This window comes from Hydra vulgaris, chromosome 03 (assembly GCF_038396675.1).
Source record: "Hydra vulgaris chromosome 03, alternate assembly HydraT2T_AEP".
NCBI lineage: Eukaryota > Metazoa > Cnidaria > Hydrozoa > Anthoathecata > Hydridae > Hydra > Hydra vulgaris.
In genome coordinates, this window is record NC_088922.1 from 282,057 (window position 1) to 300,928 (window position 18,872).

General features: G+C 26.7%; 1 protein-coding gene across 1 annotated transcript in view; it reads left to right on the plus strand.

The window, feature by feature from the left end:
• Positions 1–18,872, plus strand: part of LOC101241338 (chromatin modification-related protein MEAF6) — a 38,319-nt gene that overhangs the window by 2,201 nt on the left and 17,246 nt on the right. The window contains exons 2-3 of the mRNA XM_065791884.1: positions 2,581–2,693; positions 8,615–8,708. Coding sequence (XP_065647956.1) covers positions 2,581–2,693; positions 8,615–8,708 — 207 coding nt within the window. The remainder of the gene's footprint in view (positions 1–2,580; positions 2,694–8,614; positions 8,709–18,872) is intronic.

Below are 18,872 nucleotides of genomic sequence, written 5' to 3' on the forward strand. Positions count from 1 at the left end.
GTTGAAGTATTATATTCTTCAATAACATCAAGTTTCTGATCTTATTTTCATGCAATAAATTAAACTAATATTGGACGTGTAAATATTTTTTGTTTATGCAAAGAGAAAGTTATATAAATTTTTGTTAAAAAAAATTATTCTAAACATGTTCCTAATTTTTTATAATTTTGACCATACATCTTTGACAGACAAAATTTTTTTTTTAATAATAAATGTATATTTTTTTGTCTAATTAGGCTGGTTGTTGTTAACTGTTTTTAAAGTTAAAAGTTTTTAATGCAAATAATATAAAAATGTATACATATCAGGGTGCAACAAATCAATGAATGTGCAAAAGTTTTTTAATAAAAAGACAGAAAAACGAATGTCACTTTTCTTTATTTTTACTTGAGCATATTTTAGCATTGGCTTAAAATTTTTTAAACGAACTCATTACTTCAGCAATTTTTTTTCAATAGTTATGCAAAAAGTTTTTTATAAGAAAAAAACAATTAGTAACATTTAAAACGCATTTTCAATGACTTTAAAAAGAAACCAAACTAAAACAGTGTTACTTTCATTTTTTACTTTTAAATTAAATAACTAAGTACGCCATTGAAGAAAGCAATTATGTTTTAGCATGGCTTTTACATGCATTTACAAATTACTGCAAAATTTTACTTAAATTGAATGCATTTGGTATTATTTTAAAAGAAACCATGCTAAAATGCTATATTTAAAAGCGTGCATTTAAAAAAAATATTTAAAAGCGTGCATTTAAAAAAAAAATTTTGTCGTTTAAGTAAAGTAATGTTCTAAAATATATAGAATTATTTTGTTTATTATAGTTTAGTTTATTATTATAGTAATAATATAATAATATTATAAATATGATAATATCGTATTAAGTATTTAATAATAACTTAATATAATAACTTATTAAACTTAATATGATATTATTATCTTTAAAGGTTTAAAAAAAGAAATGTCAATACAACTTCTATTTTATTTTTAGTTCTCTTTTATTTTTATTTCCTCAAATTTGTTTTTTTATAAGTAAATGAGTTTAATGAACTAAATTAAGAAAAATTCACTATTTTGCACTAATGGATAATCGCTTTCAATCATTAAGTTATGGCATATTATTAAGGCTGTTTTCCACTTTTATTGCTTATCAAACAATTCGCTACAGCAAAAAAAAAAAAAGTCTATTGTTATAAACAAAAACCAATCATATTTAAATAGTAAATCACTGAAGTCAACGGTAAAAAAAAGCGAAAGCACATTTTTTTACAGTTTTTTTTTTTAATGGTAACAGCAACAATGAATAACAATAAACAAAATGTTTAACTTGGTTTCCTTATTTTTAGAATTCACCCTAAAAATTGGCAAGCATTAGTAAATTCATCAATTAAAGATGAATTTACTAATACTGTCAATTTGGAAAGTTTTACTTCACGAGAATGTTTATCTTCTTTCTGAGTTAAACCATCTGTTACTTCTTGCAGTAACAGTTTTTCCACAGAAGTGTTCCTATGAGAAGTTGGCATTTATTTTCTTAAACGTTCTAAAAAAATACAATACAGATATACATTACAAACTATTTTTTATATTTACATATATTTTTTTCAAAAGCACATACAGTGTAAACTTATTGCTGTCTTTTTATTATTGATGACGAAAATATTAGCGCGAAAAATAATAAGTGGAAATCAAAACAGCGTTTCATCATGACGAAAAAATTTGCTTTGTGCAATTTTTTTCGCCTTATGAAAAACGGCATTATCATTAATTAGCACGTAAATTATCATTAATTTCATTAAAAATAAAATTCTAATTTATTTTCAAATAATTGTTTTATAATACAATTTATGTAGTGGTAGGTAATTAACCTTTTCTCTGAATCTTTACCAGTATTTAAGACTCAGCACCTGTAAGTAGTTTATCCTGTCAGATTATTACATTTGCAAATGTTTACCAACTGTTTGTCTAACTGTATTAAGAGTATTTTCTAAAAAATGATAAGAAAAATGATGAGAAAAATGATAAGAAAAATGATTAAAAAAATGATGAGAAAAATGATTAGAAAAATGATAAGAAAAATGATAAGGAGTCTGTTTCAAAAATTTAAGATAAGTAGTTGTAATTTTTTAGAAGACATTTTATTAAAGCTGATCATATTTATATGTAACCTAAAAATTTTTATATGTAACCTAAAAAATTATTTTACCTATTGTATAGCATTTTTGTATATTGTATAACATTTTTTCAAAAGTTTTAATTTGTTAACTTGATAAATCTTGCCATAAAACATAAAAGTTAGATAAAATAAAATGTCATTTTTTTAACAATCTTATAGTGTGCTGACTTATTTTTCATATAGCTTGTCACCTTTATACAACTCTACAATTCATCACCCTGCTTTCTATTGCCAACATTGCTCATTTGTTATTACTCTTTACCCCACATTATTGTATCGACTCAACTAACTTATTTATGATGTTAAACTCTTTTTGAATTATTTAAATTTTTAGTGATATTTGTTTTTTATATTAAATTTTTATAAAGTTTTTTATTTTGTTAAAATGAAATTTGTCTTAGCTCAGTCTCGCTAACTTGGAGCGGCAAATATATGCCTTTGAAGGAAGTTATTTAGAAGATACTCAGCTTTATGGCAATATTATACGTGGTTGGGATAGACTATTAACTCAAAAGTAAGTAATTATTTCTTTTTGTTTAAAGTAGTGAATTTCCCAGTTTCAGAATAGATTTAAAAATGATTTATCATTTATGTTATTAGAAACATTTTTTAAACTGCAAATAAATACAGGTTAACTTACCAAACGTATAGTGGGTAACTAACCAGATGTATAGCAGATAACTAAATAAATATATACCGGATAATAAACAACAAGTATTAAGAGGATAACTAACCTGATTAATAGCAGGATAATTAGCATTATTTTATTAACAATATTAAAAAAAACTACTTACCATCAGTATTTTTTTTAAATATATAACAAGCCCTATTTTATATTTTTGGTTGACATAAAATTTTTAAATGTTTCATGATAAAAACGTATAAATTTCAGACCCTTTTAAGTTGGCGGTTAGGCATTCGGCAATGCCAACCTTAATTCCGAGTGCTACTGTTGTTATGAAGTTTTGTATTGTGCTCAAAGTACCTGTTTAATATCACTTTTTTTGCCTGTATTGTTTAGTGCATCCAATACAGGTAGTACCGATACCAGAATACTTGTATTACCAAACTTTTTCAAATACTAAAATACCGGTATTGGGCTGGCTCAATACGGGCATTATTAATATATGTACAGAACTTGAGAGTAGCTCACTTAAGACACAGTGGGCCTGAGCATGCTCAAAAAAATTTTTGTAGCCAATTTTTTCACATAGTAGGTCTGAAAGGTGTTACTTTTCTCAACTCAAATCTGTTAAAATTAAAATGTTTGAACGGGGGTTTTTGAAAAAAAAAGTATTTTCCTTTTTTAAGAATTTCTCAGTAAAAAGCACAAAAAATAACATGAATTGCTATCTATGCTGTCTTTAATATTTCATAAATGTTTAGATATAATAGAAGAATTTAAATATCAATAATAAAAAACATTAATTTATAATTAAAGCTAGTAATTCTATAACAGTATTGTTCATATATTGATAATAAATGAAAAACCTCAAAATATGAAATGTCATTAGTGAATATTTGTGCATAATATTACAGATATATAACAATGTTTTGTACATTACATCAAGTCTGCAGAGCTATCGACTATTTAAAAAAAACTATACATCTTATTTATGTTTTTATTAAGTTTATTCATTTAAAAAGCTTCGATATCCACAACACAAAATAGACTTATTGAGTACTTATTAAAAATAATTTACATAAATAACTCTAATATATACTTTAAAAGTGCGCAATATTGTATGCTGCAACAGCATTCTTTAATGTTTTGGAATAATTTGGATGATACTGCCTGATTTTTCTTTGGTTCCAAAATTGCTTGAAATCCTGGTGTACTGCTTCCAACGCCTGCTCCGTCCAATAACCAAGGCCTAAATATTTTTTTATATAATATAATTTAAAGATTTTTTAAATTTGTTTTAATATAAAATAAAGTTTTCGCAAAAATATAGTCCATATTTAACTAAATATTCAATATTATCTAATAGATATTTCCTGTAAAAAAACACTTACCAAATGTGCCCCCTTTAAGGTCAATAAACTCTACAATATGTTGCTCAACAATATGAACTTTAATTGTTACACTGGCTCCTAAGTTTCTGTAGTCATCTGAGAATTTTTTGATGTCATTTTTGTAAGTTTTACACAATGTTTTCCCAAAACACCCTTCTATAACCTTTTTGAAAGATATTAGCGCCTTTATATATTTGGCCCCATGAATACCAAGACCATGTGTACACAAAAATCTATTTAAAATATCAACTTTTTTTAAAAATATATTCGAAGCATTTCCTTCAAGTCTGTGTTGTCCTTGATACGATACTCTGCCAAGATTAATGGACTTAAGATAGCCTGACATGAAGTTAAAACCATCTTCTTTGTTCTTAAACATATTTTTTTCAATTTCGGAAATAATTTTGTCAACAATACCAAGTAGAATATGTAGTCCAGGAATGTTTATTATCTCAACAATTTTTTTCTCAGGATCTCCTGTAACAAGAGGAGGATGAATGCTATTTTGAAATTTTTTGGCCTGACTAAGTTTAGAACCATTTTCTAATCATTTTTGGTGCCATTGATGCAAAGAACTGATTGTGTTTGCCTTAGCTTTAGGCAACAAAGGTATCTCAGTTTTGCAGAATGGACACGGGTGTTTAGAAGATGCACATTGCTTTCCAACCATTTGTAGTTGAACTTTAATATCTTCTGACAATGAGTAGTCTAAAGATCCTATATTAAGCTTTTCAATAAGCATTCTTAAGTTTACATAGCTTTCATCCATGTGAGGTACAATTGCTAGAATAAGGGTTTTAAAAACACTGGAATCTTTAAATTCTTTTTTTTCATAGCCTTCTGAATATTTTATTCTCTTTTGAGGAGTTTCCTGATCCCTTTCATCAGGCTTGTATGTTATAGAGGCAGTACACTTTAAAAAGCCTTGTCCACCATCTATTCCCACTTTAATATCAATCTCATTTGGTAGTAGTTTCCTGTGGTTCATTACCATAGATATCAGTTTCTCTACATCATTGCAAATTACCCCAGGAACCTCTTTTTCAATAAACTATAAAATTATTGTTTGATTAAATCAATAAAATTAATAATCAATGTATAACCATTCATAAAACATTAGACTACCTCATGTGAATTTCCAACTTTATCTTTTGTGAAAACATTTAAAAGTTCAGAACTGAATAAAGGAACTAGTAATGAGTTTTCTGTAACTCTTGCAGCTCTGTAGTTGCTTGCAACAGAATTTCTATCTCCGGTCTCGTACCTAAGAAACTTAGCAATCTCTAACATTTTGTTGTCGCTAAAAAAAATTTTTGAGTTATTTGATTTGCTATAACTTTAAATATAATTTATAGGTTTATAAATCATAAAATAAAAACTATATATTAAATTCTTGCCTAACATGAATTTTATTTTGCAGCATTTTCAATTTTTCTAAACCAAAGTGTGGCTTCTTAATTTCAGTATTGGTAAAATAAACCAGACATTTATTCCGGCCATAAGTTTTTAGCTTGATTTTATTGTCACTTTTACCAGCCATATGTTTAAGAGTAGAGGATACAACTCTTTCTAAAAAAAATTTTACAAAATATATGACAATATTTTTGTTTTCTATTAAAATAAATTAAAAATTGTTTTCTTTTTAATTAATATATATAATAAAAATAATAAAATTATAATTAATATTATTATGAAATTATTACACCTTTAGTTTTAGGTGAAGCAGCCTGTAATAAATTGGACAAATTTTTCTCTCTCTGTGTTTTATTGCATGGATGACGCAAACCTTTTCCTGTTTCTTTAAAGCAGAACATACAGATCAGCCTGACTTTCTGATGGTCTCTTTCCAAATTTATTTCTAGTTCTTTATTAACTTGCATGAAACTTGGCACTAAGTGAGTCTTATTTTCTTTACTATTAATAGTTTTGCGACCTTTTTTACATATAAAGCATTGGCATCTGGCTCCTCTCATAACTCTTGTGTTCAAGCCTAAAGATAAATCTTTATAACTACTATACTGTGTTTTACTAGGTTACAGTAATGTATAAGTTATCTGAGATTAAATACATTAATTTTTTAAACTTTTATATTACTTTCGTATTTTGGTAGAAAACTAAATGGTTTGTATCTGGGATCTTTTTCCTCTAGTCCAATGAGTTTTCTTCTGCATGAAGGACATAATTTTTTAGGCAGATTATTATTTCCAAAATTATATTCTTTCCAGCAATGATTTTTTATGATACTTTCATAATCTATACTCATTTTACAATACTCTCTTGGTTTGATAAGCCTAAATTGTGGGCTTCCTTTCTTTTCTTTAGAAAGACACAGAAGACACACTAGTTTTATGAAATCATTGTGTTCTTTTGGTTTCATTTTTTAAAATATTATTTTGTTTGTTTTCTATTAAAAAGTAATAAATAAATTTAAAAATAATGACATAAGACTAGATGAAAGTTTACTTGGTTTGTTAGATTACATAACTTTATATAAATGTTGGTATAGACAGTATGATGTATAGAACAGTTATAGTAATAAGTGTATTAACTATTTTTAATGATATCATAATAATATTCTTACTGCAATGTATAGTACCAATAAAATACTATATATATATGTTGTATAAAGTATATAAAGTAAGTATTCCTTGTATTTGAAATGAATGTTTACTTTTATATAAGGTATATAAATTTGTTTTTTTTGTTGTTGTTGTTGTTTTTTTTATAAAAAAATTCATAAAAAGGAAAATACCTTTTTTTTCAAAAACCCCTGTTCAAACATTTTAATTTTAACAGATTTGAGTTGAGAAAAGTAACACCTTTCAGACCTACTATGTGAAAAAATTGGCTAAAAAAATTTTTTTTTGAGCATGCTCAGGCCCACTGTGAAGAGTTTGTTAGGAAGAAAATGATAAGTTGTTTAAATGAATTTTTTTATAAAAAAATTATGAAATTTTTTAGTATTTTTAGAGATAAAACTTGTTAATTTTTAAAAAAATTCTTTTTTCCTGCTATTAACAAAGCACTGATTTAAAGTATTAGTATTAAGTCACTTGCTTTACTGTAAAACACATTTGAGTTTTGCACTAAAGTAATGAATGAAAAGTTTGAAGTTGTTACAGTTGATTTCTATAATGGAATGTTTACTAATTTAACTAAGTGCCCATTGCAACGCAATGTGAATAAAAAAATATATGCTAATACAAACACAATATGAATAGAAAATTTCTATAAAAAAATTAAAACTTAGTTATATTTTTAATTTTGTAAAAACATTTAGATTATAGATTATAAAGCGTTATTTATAGTGTAACTTGCCAATGGTATGCCACATAAATTTATAGTATTAACAGCAATATAATTAGGTTGACTAAAAAAAAAACTCAATGCATTTTGAATTAAACACTAATAATCAATATTTTATGTCTAATATAAGGAATTACATTAATATCTAAAAGCGCATAAAATGTTTCTAAAAATATTCAAAGAAAAACAATGGCATACAAGTTGACAAAAATTCTGCGAAGTTTTATTTCTGTGTGATGAAGAAAATCATTTTGCAAAGTGTAAGAAATGCCAGTACCAGAAGTACCAGTGGACTGCATACACATCTAAGAACTAACCATGAAAATGACTTGCTTAAGTGAAAATTTTTCAAAATGTAGAATTGTCATTGGTTTTGTTTTCATTAATACTGTTGCCAATGGCTAAAATTAACTGTGACTATGCTTTGCCTGCAGTTTTATAGTTTGACTCCCCTTAACAAACTAATCACCAAAACTGAGAACATCCTTAGAGGCTCATTGATTTATTATTTCAAAATTGGTGACAGCAATTCACAATATGATAGTCAAATACGCAAACATCTTCACAACAAGGACAAATTTTGGAGCCTTGGATAGCTAGAGTTGTTGGTTCACTGCCTGCTGAAAATGCAGTGATTTTGTTCAAAAGTGTTGACACAGTTTATTCTGAAATATGATAAAGACATTTTGTGTATTACTAATGATGGAACCTCCATAAAATAGAAAGTAGGATGTTTAAGTAATTGTGATCAACAATTGTGCATGGCATTGAACTCAGTGTTCAAGCATTTTTTACAGAAAAACCTTGCAAAAAAAACTTAAAAGTAATCTGCAATTACAACAATAGCAAGGAAAGTGACTAAGATAGAAGCACTAATAATAGCACAAATAAAACCAATGGTTCTACTAACAATTTACTCCAAAACTTGTTAGAGTAGCTTGTAAAATTATGTATGTAAGAGAAAAACAAATCATTTTATAGATCTTTTATAATAGTTTTATATTTGAAAATTATAAACTTTTTTTTTTATGGAAATACAAGTTACTCTATATTTTTAATCTTGCATGTAATTTTTTTTTTTGCATAACTAATTTTTTCTTTTACACAATATAGAACCAGCGGAACAAATCAAAAAGTTGAAAAAAGAAATCGAAAGTTTAAGGAGTCAGAGAGATTATTTTCAAAATCTTCAATAACTTCTGCTTCTGTGAGTAAACTGTTTATTGAACAAAGGATTTTTGAAATGTTTTTTTTAATTTGTTTTTTTGAAGTTAATGAAAAAAATCTTTGGGAATTACAATATTTTTAATTAATTAATTTTGTGTAACAGAAAAATCAATTTATTTATTCAATGATTTTGAGTCGCTCTTTATAACCTTTGCAGTTATAGCAGGTTTAACTACATTTGCAATGCCTTTTTGGTCCTTGTTTTGTCTTGTCTTTTACCAATTAAAATAAGCAATTTGTTAATTAAACACTACTTGATTTTGGTTGTGGTTTTTTATTCTTAAAAATTTTCCATATGAACAATCTTTAAAAAAATGGAAAAAAGTTGTGGGCTTCAACGCCTGCAGAGTCACTGACACTAGAGCCAAGCCATTCAGTGTGGTGAGCATTAAAATCACCAACAACAAACTATAAAGTTTTTATAAGGCTTAATATTACTTTATAAGTATAAAGATTATATAGAGGCTTAAGTATAAAGAGTAAGGGCTTGGTCAATTTGATCAGAAATAAAATGGAAAAGACTGCAGTCTTGAGATGAAGGAGAGTTATTTAGAAAAAGAGAAAGGTGATAGAGTGAAGTAGGCTAAACAAAAGCACAGAAATGAATAGTCTGTGGATTCAAACATAGTTTACAGACAAATGGGTGAATTCTTAGGAATGTAAATACTCAGACCAAGTATGTGACTATTGAAGTCTTTACAAACTAAAGGAAGATTAGCACTAAGAACACTCAAATTAGTCTCACAAAGAGCAAGTAGGTCTGATGAACTTTGCAAAAGATAATACTCAACAGAAGAAAAGTTACTTCAAAGACTTCAAATAATAGTAAATGATAGATTTAGAAAACTTGGTGATGACAATGGTTATTTGTGTTTTACAGTTTTTGGTACTTTAGTCATTTTTTGAATTTTTTAAAGAACTTGACTCATAGTACTCAGTACACTATTTAATAGTCCAAGCATTTGTCTTATTATTACTAATAAACTCTAAGCCGTAACAAAGGGCTCCAGCTGTAACAGGAGCACCATCCATGCGCTACATGGCACTGTTAGTACTCTGATATTCTACAGCTGTTGATGGAATCAGTCTCTCTGAAAGCTACCATAGAGTTTGGGAAACCTGACTACCAGCTGACCTCATAACAATAAAACTGAGTTTTAGAGCTGTATCCTCATTAGGAGATAATATAATGAGTTGCCTAGTCATAAAAATACAAACACAAGCAGAACCCATGCATTGATGAAAAAGGATGGCAAAGCTGGTTGAGAGATACAATCTGTTTACTCCTTAAAAATTATAATTATATTACCTATATATAATAAAGTATTTATAGCATGTATAGTATAAGTTTTGAGTTTACTTTTTATATTTGTTTTTTTGAAATTTTTTTGAAATTTTTTCTATTTTTTTGATATTTTATTGGTTTTTTTTTTTTTAAATTGTTTTTTTGATTTGATCTTACTCGTTTGGTCTATAGATATAACATGTTTTTGCAATAATAATGATTCAAAAGTTATATGACTAATGTTTTTATTAATTTATTAATTAGAATAATTCTATTTATTTACTTCATTTTTTATTAAACACTTTTTATGTTTTTAACATTATGAACTGTATAAAACAGCAATAATATAAGTTATTTTATTTGCAAAGTTATATTTTATCAGCCAAAGCATTTTTTTATATACAAAACAACTCCGCAGTGTTTTATTGTTGTTTTATATAGCTTTAAGCCAATAATAATTCTATACGCTTTAGAAATAATACATGTTTATCATCAGCATGAACAGGGTATTAATAAATTTTTTATAATTATTTAAAGTGGATTATATTTTGTAAAAAATTAAAAAATTTTTGCTATTAGATTTTTTTGCATTAAATCGAGCCCTGGTGTCGCAAATAGTAAAAGGAATAATGTCGCAAACAATAAAATCGGAATAGTGTTGAAAACGAAAAAAAGGAATAGTGTCGCAAGTAGTAAAATCGGAATAGTATCGCAAATAGTAAAAATGGAGTAGTGTCGCAAATAATAAAAACAGAATAGCGTCGTAAATAGTAAAAATGGAATTGCAGTCGGAGAGAATTAGCAAAAAATAAGGTCAAACCCAGACAAAAATAGTATAATGCTGAAATTTGGCAGAGAGAAAGTGCATAGTCTTTATTTTTCTATTAAAGTAAATATGATTATAGGTAGCAGCAGTGCATGCTTTAGTGGGTGAACTGGGTAACAGCACTGTATAGATTTTGGAGTTTGGTACTTTTTCCACAACAAAATATATACTCAATGTAAAGTTGGCATTGATTATCCAGAAAAATTTTAAAATGTGGGTTTTACCACTATTCCACTAAACCCCTCAAATAATAATACCAATTCAATACTACAGGAAAAACAGGTTGTTATCAAATGTTTTGCCGGAATAATTGATAAGTTGGCGAAACACTTGCTCAACTGTGCAACAAATTATTATATTAGTAAAATTTTTAATATTCAAGAGTTTTCTGGTGGAATAGTTCACCATTAAATAAGATTTTAGTTTATTTTTATAAATAGTTGTGTTTTTTTTGTCACAGATGATATTTGGAATTATATTCCAAAGTTTAGGACCATAGTGGGATAATGCTCGATAACCAAAATGATTACTGCATTTTGTTTCCTTTAATTTTAGTGTTCTTTCGACATTAAGTAGTGAATTAAATTGCATAATGATGTTGGTGCTTCCAGGATAATAGATTTGTGCATTATTAAAAGGATCTTGAAATAGATTCTTTCATTAGTTTTTAGCCAATGTAAATTGTTAAATTCCTGGTCATTTACTCGATTTTCTATTCTTGTTTTACATACTAGACTTGCTGCATAATATTGAACAGACTTCAGTTTTTTTATAGTATCTTTTTAATTCCTAAGTAGAGGGAGTTGCAATAATGTAGTTGTGATAATTTATTGTCAAGTATCATATCTAAACTTCTAATACATAAGAAGGATTCATTCATCCATTTAGATATGTAGTAAAGACATTTTAATATATCCAGAACTAGTGTGTTATATTGATTATTTTGTATGCATACTGATATTCTATATGAAGATTGTTTGTTGCCATGTGGAAATCAAGACGATTGGGAATATCTTTATAAGTTATAAGAAAAAAAAAATTATTATTAAAGGTCCGAAAAATTTGTGCAGTAAATTAAAAATCAACCAATAAAAAGTTATGCTAAAGCTATTTTAAGCTCATTATTTATGCGTTATATGAAACATTAATATAGACTTTTGTTTAGGGGAAAAGTTTAAGGAATTATTTATTTAAAAATTTAGATGTTTTAAATTAGAAATTATTTAATTGATAATAAAAAAATAATTAAAATGATATATTTATAATAAAAATCATCATCAGAGTTTTTTTGTTTTGTTTTAAAATAACAATAAAAAGTTTAATTTAGTTTTTATTTTTAAACTCCTCTGTCTTTAATTTTGCAACATATCTGCAAAAGAGTTATGAGCATTTAATTTATTAGCAAATATTTTATGAGATTTAAACAAGATACAAAAGTATTTTATATCTTATTTAACAATTTCTTTTAATTAAAATATTTGATCACTGCTATATTCTTATAGACTGTTGTGATTAGCAGTTGTTTTTTTAATAATTATATCGTACTTTATTGTGCTTTATTTTTCTAGTTTTATCTGATGATTTATAAAATGAATTAAAATATTAAATTTTAAATCATAATCTTTAATAATAATCAAAATAATAGTATTTTATAATAAGATTTTATATCATAATTCAAGATCAATATAAATATTTTTAATTGAATAACAGCTATTGAATTCAGTGATTAAAACAGAGTTTATGGTTTTTAAAAAACTGAAAGTTCTTTAAAAACCATAGAAAGTTTAAAGACCAGAAGCATTTTCAGATATCGCAATTCGTGATCATTTAATTCAAGCCCTGCTGTGGCTGAGTCTAACTTCTTTATTATTGGAAGTAATATAGCACTTTTTAGACAATCCATGCTGATTGATTCTAGTGATAAGTTTAATATTTCAACACATATATATATATATATATATATATATATATATATATATATATATATATATATATATATATATGTTTGTAAATTATTCCTTAATAAAATTTCTTTAAAACTGACCATTATTATCTGTTGTGCTTTTCTTTGTTGTTCTCTTAAACAATTTTTCTGCTTTCTTCAATTTTGTCTAAGTTGCATATATTCTCCGTCAAACCAAGGAGCTGTTTTGACTATTTTTACTCTTTTAGTTTTTAAAGGGGCATGTTTCTGCAACATTTCTTTCATTACTTGGCTATATATTATTATTTTGTCTTTCATATTTTCACCTGATGATATTTCTGGTTTCTTTCTTAATATTTCTGTGGTAAAGGACTGTATGTCCACTGTTTTTAAATTCCTGTTTGTGATCGTATAGTGTAACTTTTTTTCTATTTCTTGTTCTACTTTAAAATCAATTAGAAAATGGTTGCTCAAATCTAAGTCTGTCACATCAAGCATAATTACCGATATTTTATCTGGCTTATTGATTACTACATCTAGTATATATCCCATTTTATGAGTTGGTTTTTTGACTTGTTGTGTAAGATTTGGTACATCAAGTATTTCCTAAAGCTTTTTTTATATAGTTCTTTAGTATCTAAGTGTAAATTAATATCATCAGCTATAACATATGTGCAACCTGTTGACACTATTGTTTCAAGTAAATCCATGAATTCATCTAGAAATATTGTGTGAGAGACAAATATTAGTCTATAAATCTAAATTCAAATCAGTGATCGTTTGGCTACAGTAATTTTGTAGTTTATTTGGTAGTTGTTTGTTCATAACTGATTGTTTTAACATAAATCCTACCTTTTTCTTTATCTCTTTTTTTTTCTTATTTTGTGATGCAAAACATATCTATAATTTTTTATCATTGCTGTTGTATTATTGTTTTCAGAAGTCATCCATGTTTTGGTAATAAAAACTGTCTGGATTCTGGTCAAGTATATGACATAATATGCTCTATTATGTCTGGAAGTTTTAGTTAAAGTGCAAACATGCCATAGAGAGCATAATATATAATTTATATAGGTTCTATCATCCTTCTGGACTTGATTTTTTAAGGTATTTTTTTCTCTCAAGTAAAGAACATTTAATATTAAATGCACAGTGAAGATGATCATCTAAAACACAGTTAACACATTTTTTATCCATTGAAAAGCACTGATCAGTTCGATGTTTTTGGCTACATTTAGCACATGTCAGATCTTGTTTCCTGAATTCATTTGCAAAATGTTCATAGCTTTAACAGTTAAAACAACGCATCACATTGAGTTTGTCATATATTCTGCAAAAAGTTAATCTGAGTGTGACTTAGTTTTTATAACATTTAAAAACCTTCTCGTAATATTTTACTTATTTTTGCTAAGACTTGAAACATAGATGATTTATTTTTTATCAGTTTGATAGCTTCTATTTTATAATGAGCTTGGAATAAATGATTTTATTAATTCTTGGATAACTCTGTTTTGTGAGTGTAGCATATTAACAACTTCATCATTATATTCTTTAGGTAAAACATTAATAATACAATTTAGCATGTTTCATTGATATGACTCTATTTTTATTTGATTGTTTGTGTCTTTGAGAGAATTCAGCAATTGGTCTTTAGATTCTTCAAAGTTACATACTTATTATGATGTGGATTTTTCAATTGAATATTATTATTCATGACTATATTTTTTATTATACCTATGTTATTTTTTTCTAATTTTTTTCTTGTTAATTTATTACTAAAAGGGGATTCGTTGGAGTTTTCACTGTATTTATTCTTTCCTTGTTAAACCATAAATTATCTTTTTACGATTTAGTATCACTTGAGCTTTTTTTTAACAATTGTTTACATTGAGCTGAGTTTTGATATCTGTAACATTACATTCTAGAGTGCTCAGCCTCTTTAGAAAATTTTTTCTCAATTGAAGGAAGAAGAAAATTTGAAACAGTGGTTTTGCTAGCTTCTTTATCATTCTTTGAAAAAGATTTTTTTTTTGTTTCAATTCATCTTCCCAAGGCCATGAAGGCCATTACAGTTGAGGAGGCTACCTTAGTTTTGGTGACAAACCAAAATTAAGGAAGCCTCCTCAACTGTAACACATTTTAAATGATTTTAAATTTATCTTTTAAACCTATAAAGCTTTTATTCCACCTTTTTATTTTGCTAGAAATAAAATTCCTTGTAACCATTAGTAACCATTAAAATTATGTACAAAGTTTACATTAAAGTTGTTTAAATAACACAAAGGTAATAACACATTTTAACAACATAAGCGTATATCAATCATTTTGTAAAAAACTTGTAGTTTTACATAAAATTGTTGGTTGTTGTTTTTTTTACAATATGTAATGTTTTTAGTTTATTACTCTCTGACTTTCTAAAAATACAAAATTTTTAATAACTGCATTAATTGTATAATTGCATAACTGTAAATACATATTCAAGAAATAAAACTTTAAAAAAATTTTATTTATTTAGTTACAGACAAAATATGATTTCAAATGTCGAGAAAATAAAAAAATAATTTATATTTTAAAAACTGGAGTCTGAGTAAACATTCAATAACATTATTACATAGTTACATTTCTGCATTGTTTTGAGTTAACTATTTAATTAAACTTGTTTTGCTGTAATTTAGTAAATTATGGTAGTTCAAAAAGTTTAATTTCAATAAATATTAAAAGCCTAAATGAAATGAAAATGTCATAGTGGTGTAGTGGTAGAGTGCTTGCCTCATAAGCAAGAAGTTCTGAGTTCGATCCCTACCACATCCTTGGTATTACTGCGCTCAACTTGTTTCTCCGCACAGCCACTTGTTTGTCAAGGTTTTTGATTTTGAGTTAAATGAGGGTCATAACCACAACTAAAGCAGCCTCCTCATCTGTAGTGGTCTTCTAGGCCTTGGGATTAGGGTTAGGAGGTGAATTAGCTTAAATATATATATATATATATATATACAATATGTGTATATATATATATACAATATGTGTATATATATATATATATATACAATATGTGTGTGTGTGTGTGTATATATATATATATATATATATATATATATATATATATATATATATATATATATATATATATATATATATATATATATATATATATATATATACAATATGTGTATATATATATATACAATATGTGTGTGTGTGTGTGTGTATATATATATATATATATATATATATATATATATATATATATATATATATATATATATATGTATAAATATATACAATATGTGTGTATATATATATACAATATGTGTGTGTATATATATATATATATATATATATATATATATATATATATATATAATATGTATATTATATATGTATGTATACACTACTGTCTGAAAAATTGTGGACACTACGAAAAGTTATGTTTTTTATTACTTCGTGCCAAAAAAACAATTTCATTAATCAATGCACACAAAATGTGCATTGATTAATGAAATCCTTAGATCAATTACCATTTTTACAAAATTCAAGGGTGTCCACAATTTTTCCGACAGTAGTGTACATTAATGATTTTTGGACAACCTTACATCTAAAGTAGCTCTTTTTGCTGATGATTTAACTTTATACTCCTGTCTTGACAAAAAGTCTTCTCTTTTCGATTGCTTAGAACAAGCAGTCGATCTCGAATCTGATCTTACTTCTGTAACAGATTAAGGCTCGCAGTAGCTTGAAAATTTTAACCCCAACAAAACTCAGTTATTTACTGCAAACAACTATCGCAGTACTGTCGACATTCTAATATAAATAAATGGCAATTCTCTCATTGAGTCCTGTTGCTTATTTAGCATCTGCTTAGGTTGCTTCTCTTTATTGTGCTTGCCACTTTCTCTCTCCTGATTCTATTCTCTACCTCTACAAATCTCTTATTTGTCCCTGAATGGAATACTGTTTTCATATTTAAGCTGGTTCTTCTAATGATTCTCTTTTTTAGACAAGGTCCAAAAACGCATTGTGAACGTAATTGTACCTGCTCTATCTGCTAAGCTTGAGCCTCTTTCCCATTGCGTAAAATTGCATCTCTTTCTCTTTTCTACATATACTACCATGGTCACTGCTCAAAGGAGCTATCTTCTTTAGTAACTCCCAACTTAATAGTGGTTGGTTGCAGCCTTGTTGGGAGTGAATCAGAATTTAAAAAAAATTAAACTGTTGTTGTTGTGGTTTTTTTGTTGTTTTTTTTTTTTGAAAAACTTCACTGATGGTTATATTTATATGATGCATAATATTGATTTAATATTTGCAAATATGGTTCACTGAGTTCTTAGCATTACCAAACATTTTTCTCACTAAGTTAGTATTTGCAACAGTTTCTCATTTGAAGTTAAAAGCAAAAGCAATTTTAACACCTCAAAAAAAATGTCATTTTTATCATCTATAAAAAGAAAAAGTCAACTTCAACAATTAAAAAAGAAAAACTTTTTTGTATTTATATTTTGGTGATATTGCATGGAAATGTCCACATAAATGTATAAAATTGGTACCAGCAAATAAAAATACGTTAATTCTTGATTCCCAAATACAAATTCAAATAACGGGTGATTACTAAAAATCTGGACAAAATTGCTTACATCATATTTCTATATGCAACTAATACTTATTTTTTCAAACAATTTTTAAAATGTTGCAAATTTATTCTTCTTTTGAAATATATATTAACTTTTATATAAGTATTTTAAATTTAGTATTAAAAATGACGTCAAACGAAGAGCTCAAGAGAAAACGTGTGTACCAGTTTTATCAAGAAAATTCAGATAAACCTAAATCATTCACTGTTTCTCATTTTGAAGCAGAAAATTTATCAAGATCGACTATATATGGAATTATTAAATGTGTAGAAGAAGATAAACCATTTGAAAGGCAAACTGGTAGTGGTAGAAAGTCGAAAATAATGACGAAGCGCGCCATCAGTCAACTTACCAAGCTTTTTGACCATAAATGTAGCATTTCTCAGCGTATAGCTTCAAAAAAGTTCAAATGTTCTCAGTCACTTATTTCGAAGACATTGAAAACCAAAACATCAATAAAAAAAAGAAAACAAATGAAGATTCCAAGTCGAACTGAGAGCCAGAGAGCAAAAAAACGACTTTTGTGTGGTCAACTTTATAAAAATTATAAAGGTTTTATTTGGGTTCTTGATGACAAGTCTTATTTTACTCTCTCGAACAGCCAAATTAATGGTAATGATAATTTCTATTCAAGTAACATCGAATTAACACCAAACTATGTTAAATTCAAAGAAAAAAAGAAATTTGAAGAAAAATTATTGGTTTACGTGGTCATTTCGCCTTTTGGCCTATCAACTCCATACATTGTACAGTCTGGAACAGCTACTAACCAGCATATTTATGTTGATGAATGTTTGACTAAAAAACTATTACCAAACATCAAACAGCTTCCAAAAAATACCAAATACTTATTCTGGCCTGATCTAGCAAGTGCCCATTACTCAAACAAAGCTGTTAAGTTTTTGAATGAAAATGGTATAAAGTTTGTAACAAATAGTGAAAACCCTCCAAATATGCCTGAATGTCGTTGTATTGAGGATTTTTGGTCTTGTATCAAAGGAGATGTTTACAAAAATGGTTGGCAGGCAGAGAATTTGGATCAATTACGCTCTAGAATAATTTACTGTTTTAAGAAATTCGACAAAGAGCTGGTACAACGCTTGGCAGAGTCTACTAGCAGAAGACTCGACACAATTAGAAGACAAGGTTTTGTTGAATTAAGATAAATGTTTTTATTAAAATTAGAATAAATTTGCTATTTTATTCTTTTTAAAACAATAAAATAGGTCTTCTAGATTAAAAGTTATTTAATTTTTAGTTTTGTCCAGATTTTTAGTAATCACCCGTTATTAACTTTACAATAAGGAAGTTATCCTGCTACTGGTAACATGTAGCCCAGTACAACCTGTTTTATGTCCTGCTGCCTTGTAGGATACACTTTTTAGGCAAAGGCTAGGAGAAGTCAACTCCTACTTAAAATACCCTCAACCTTGGGGCTCTTGGTTAAGTAAAGACTAGAGATAGTGTCTCGATAAAAA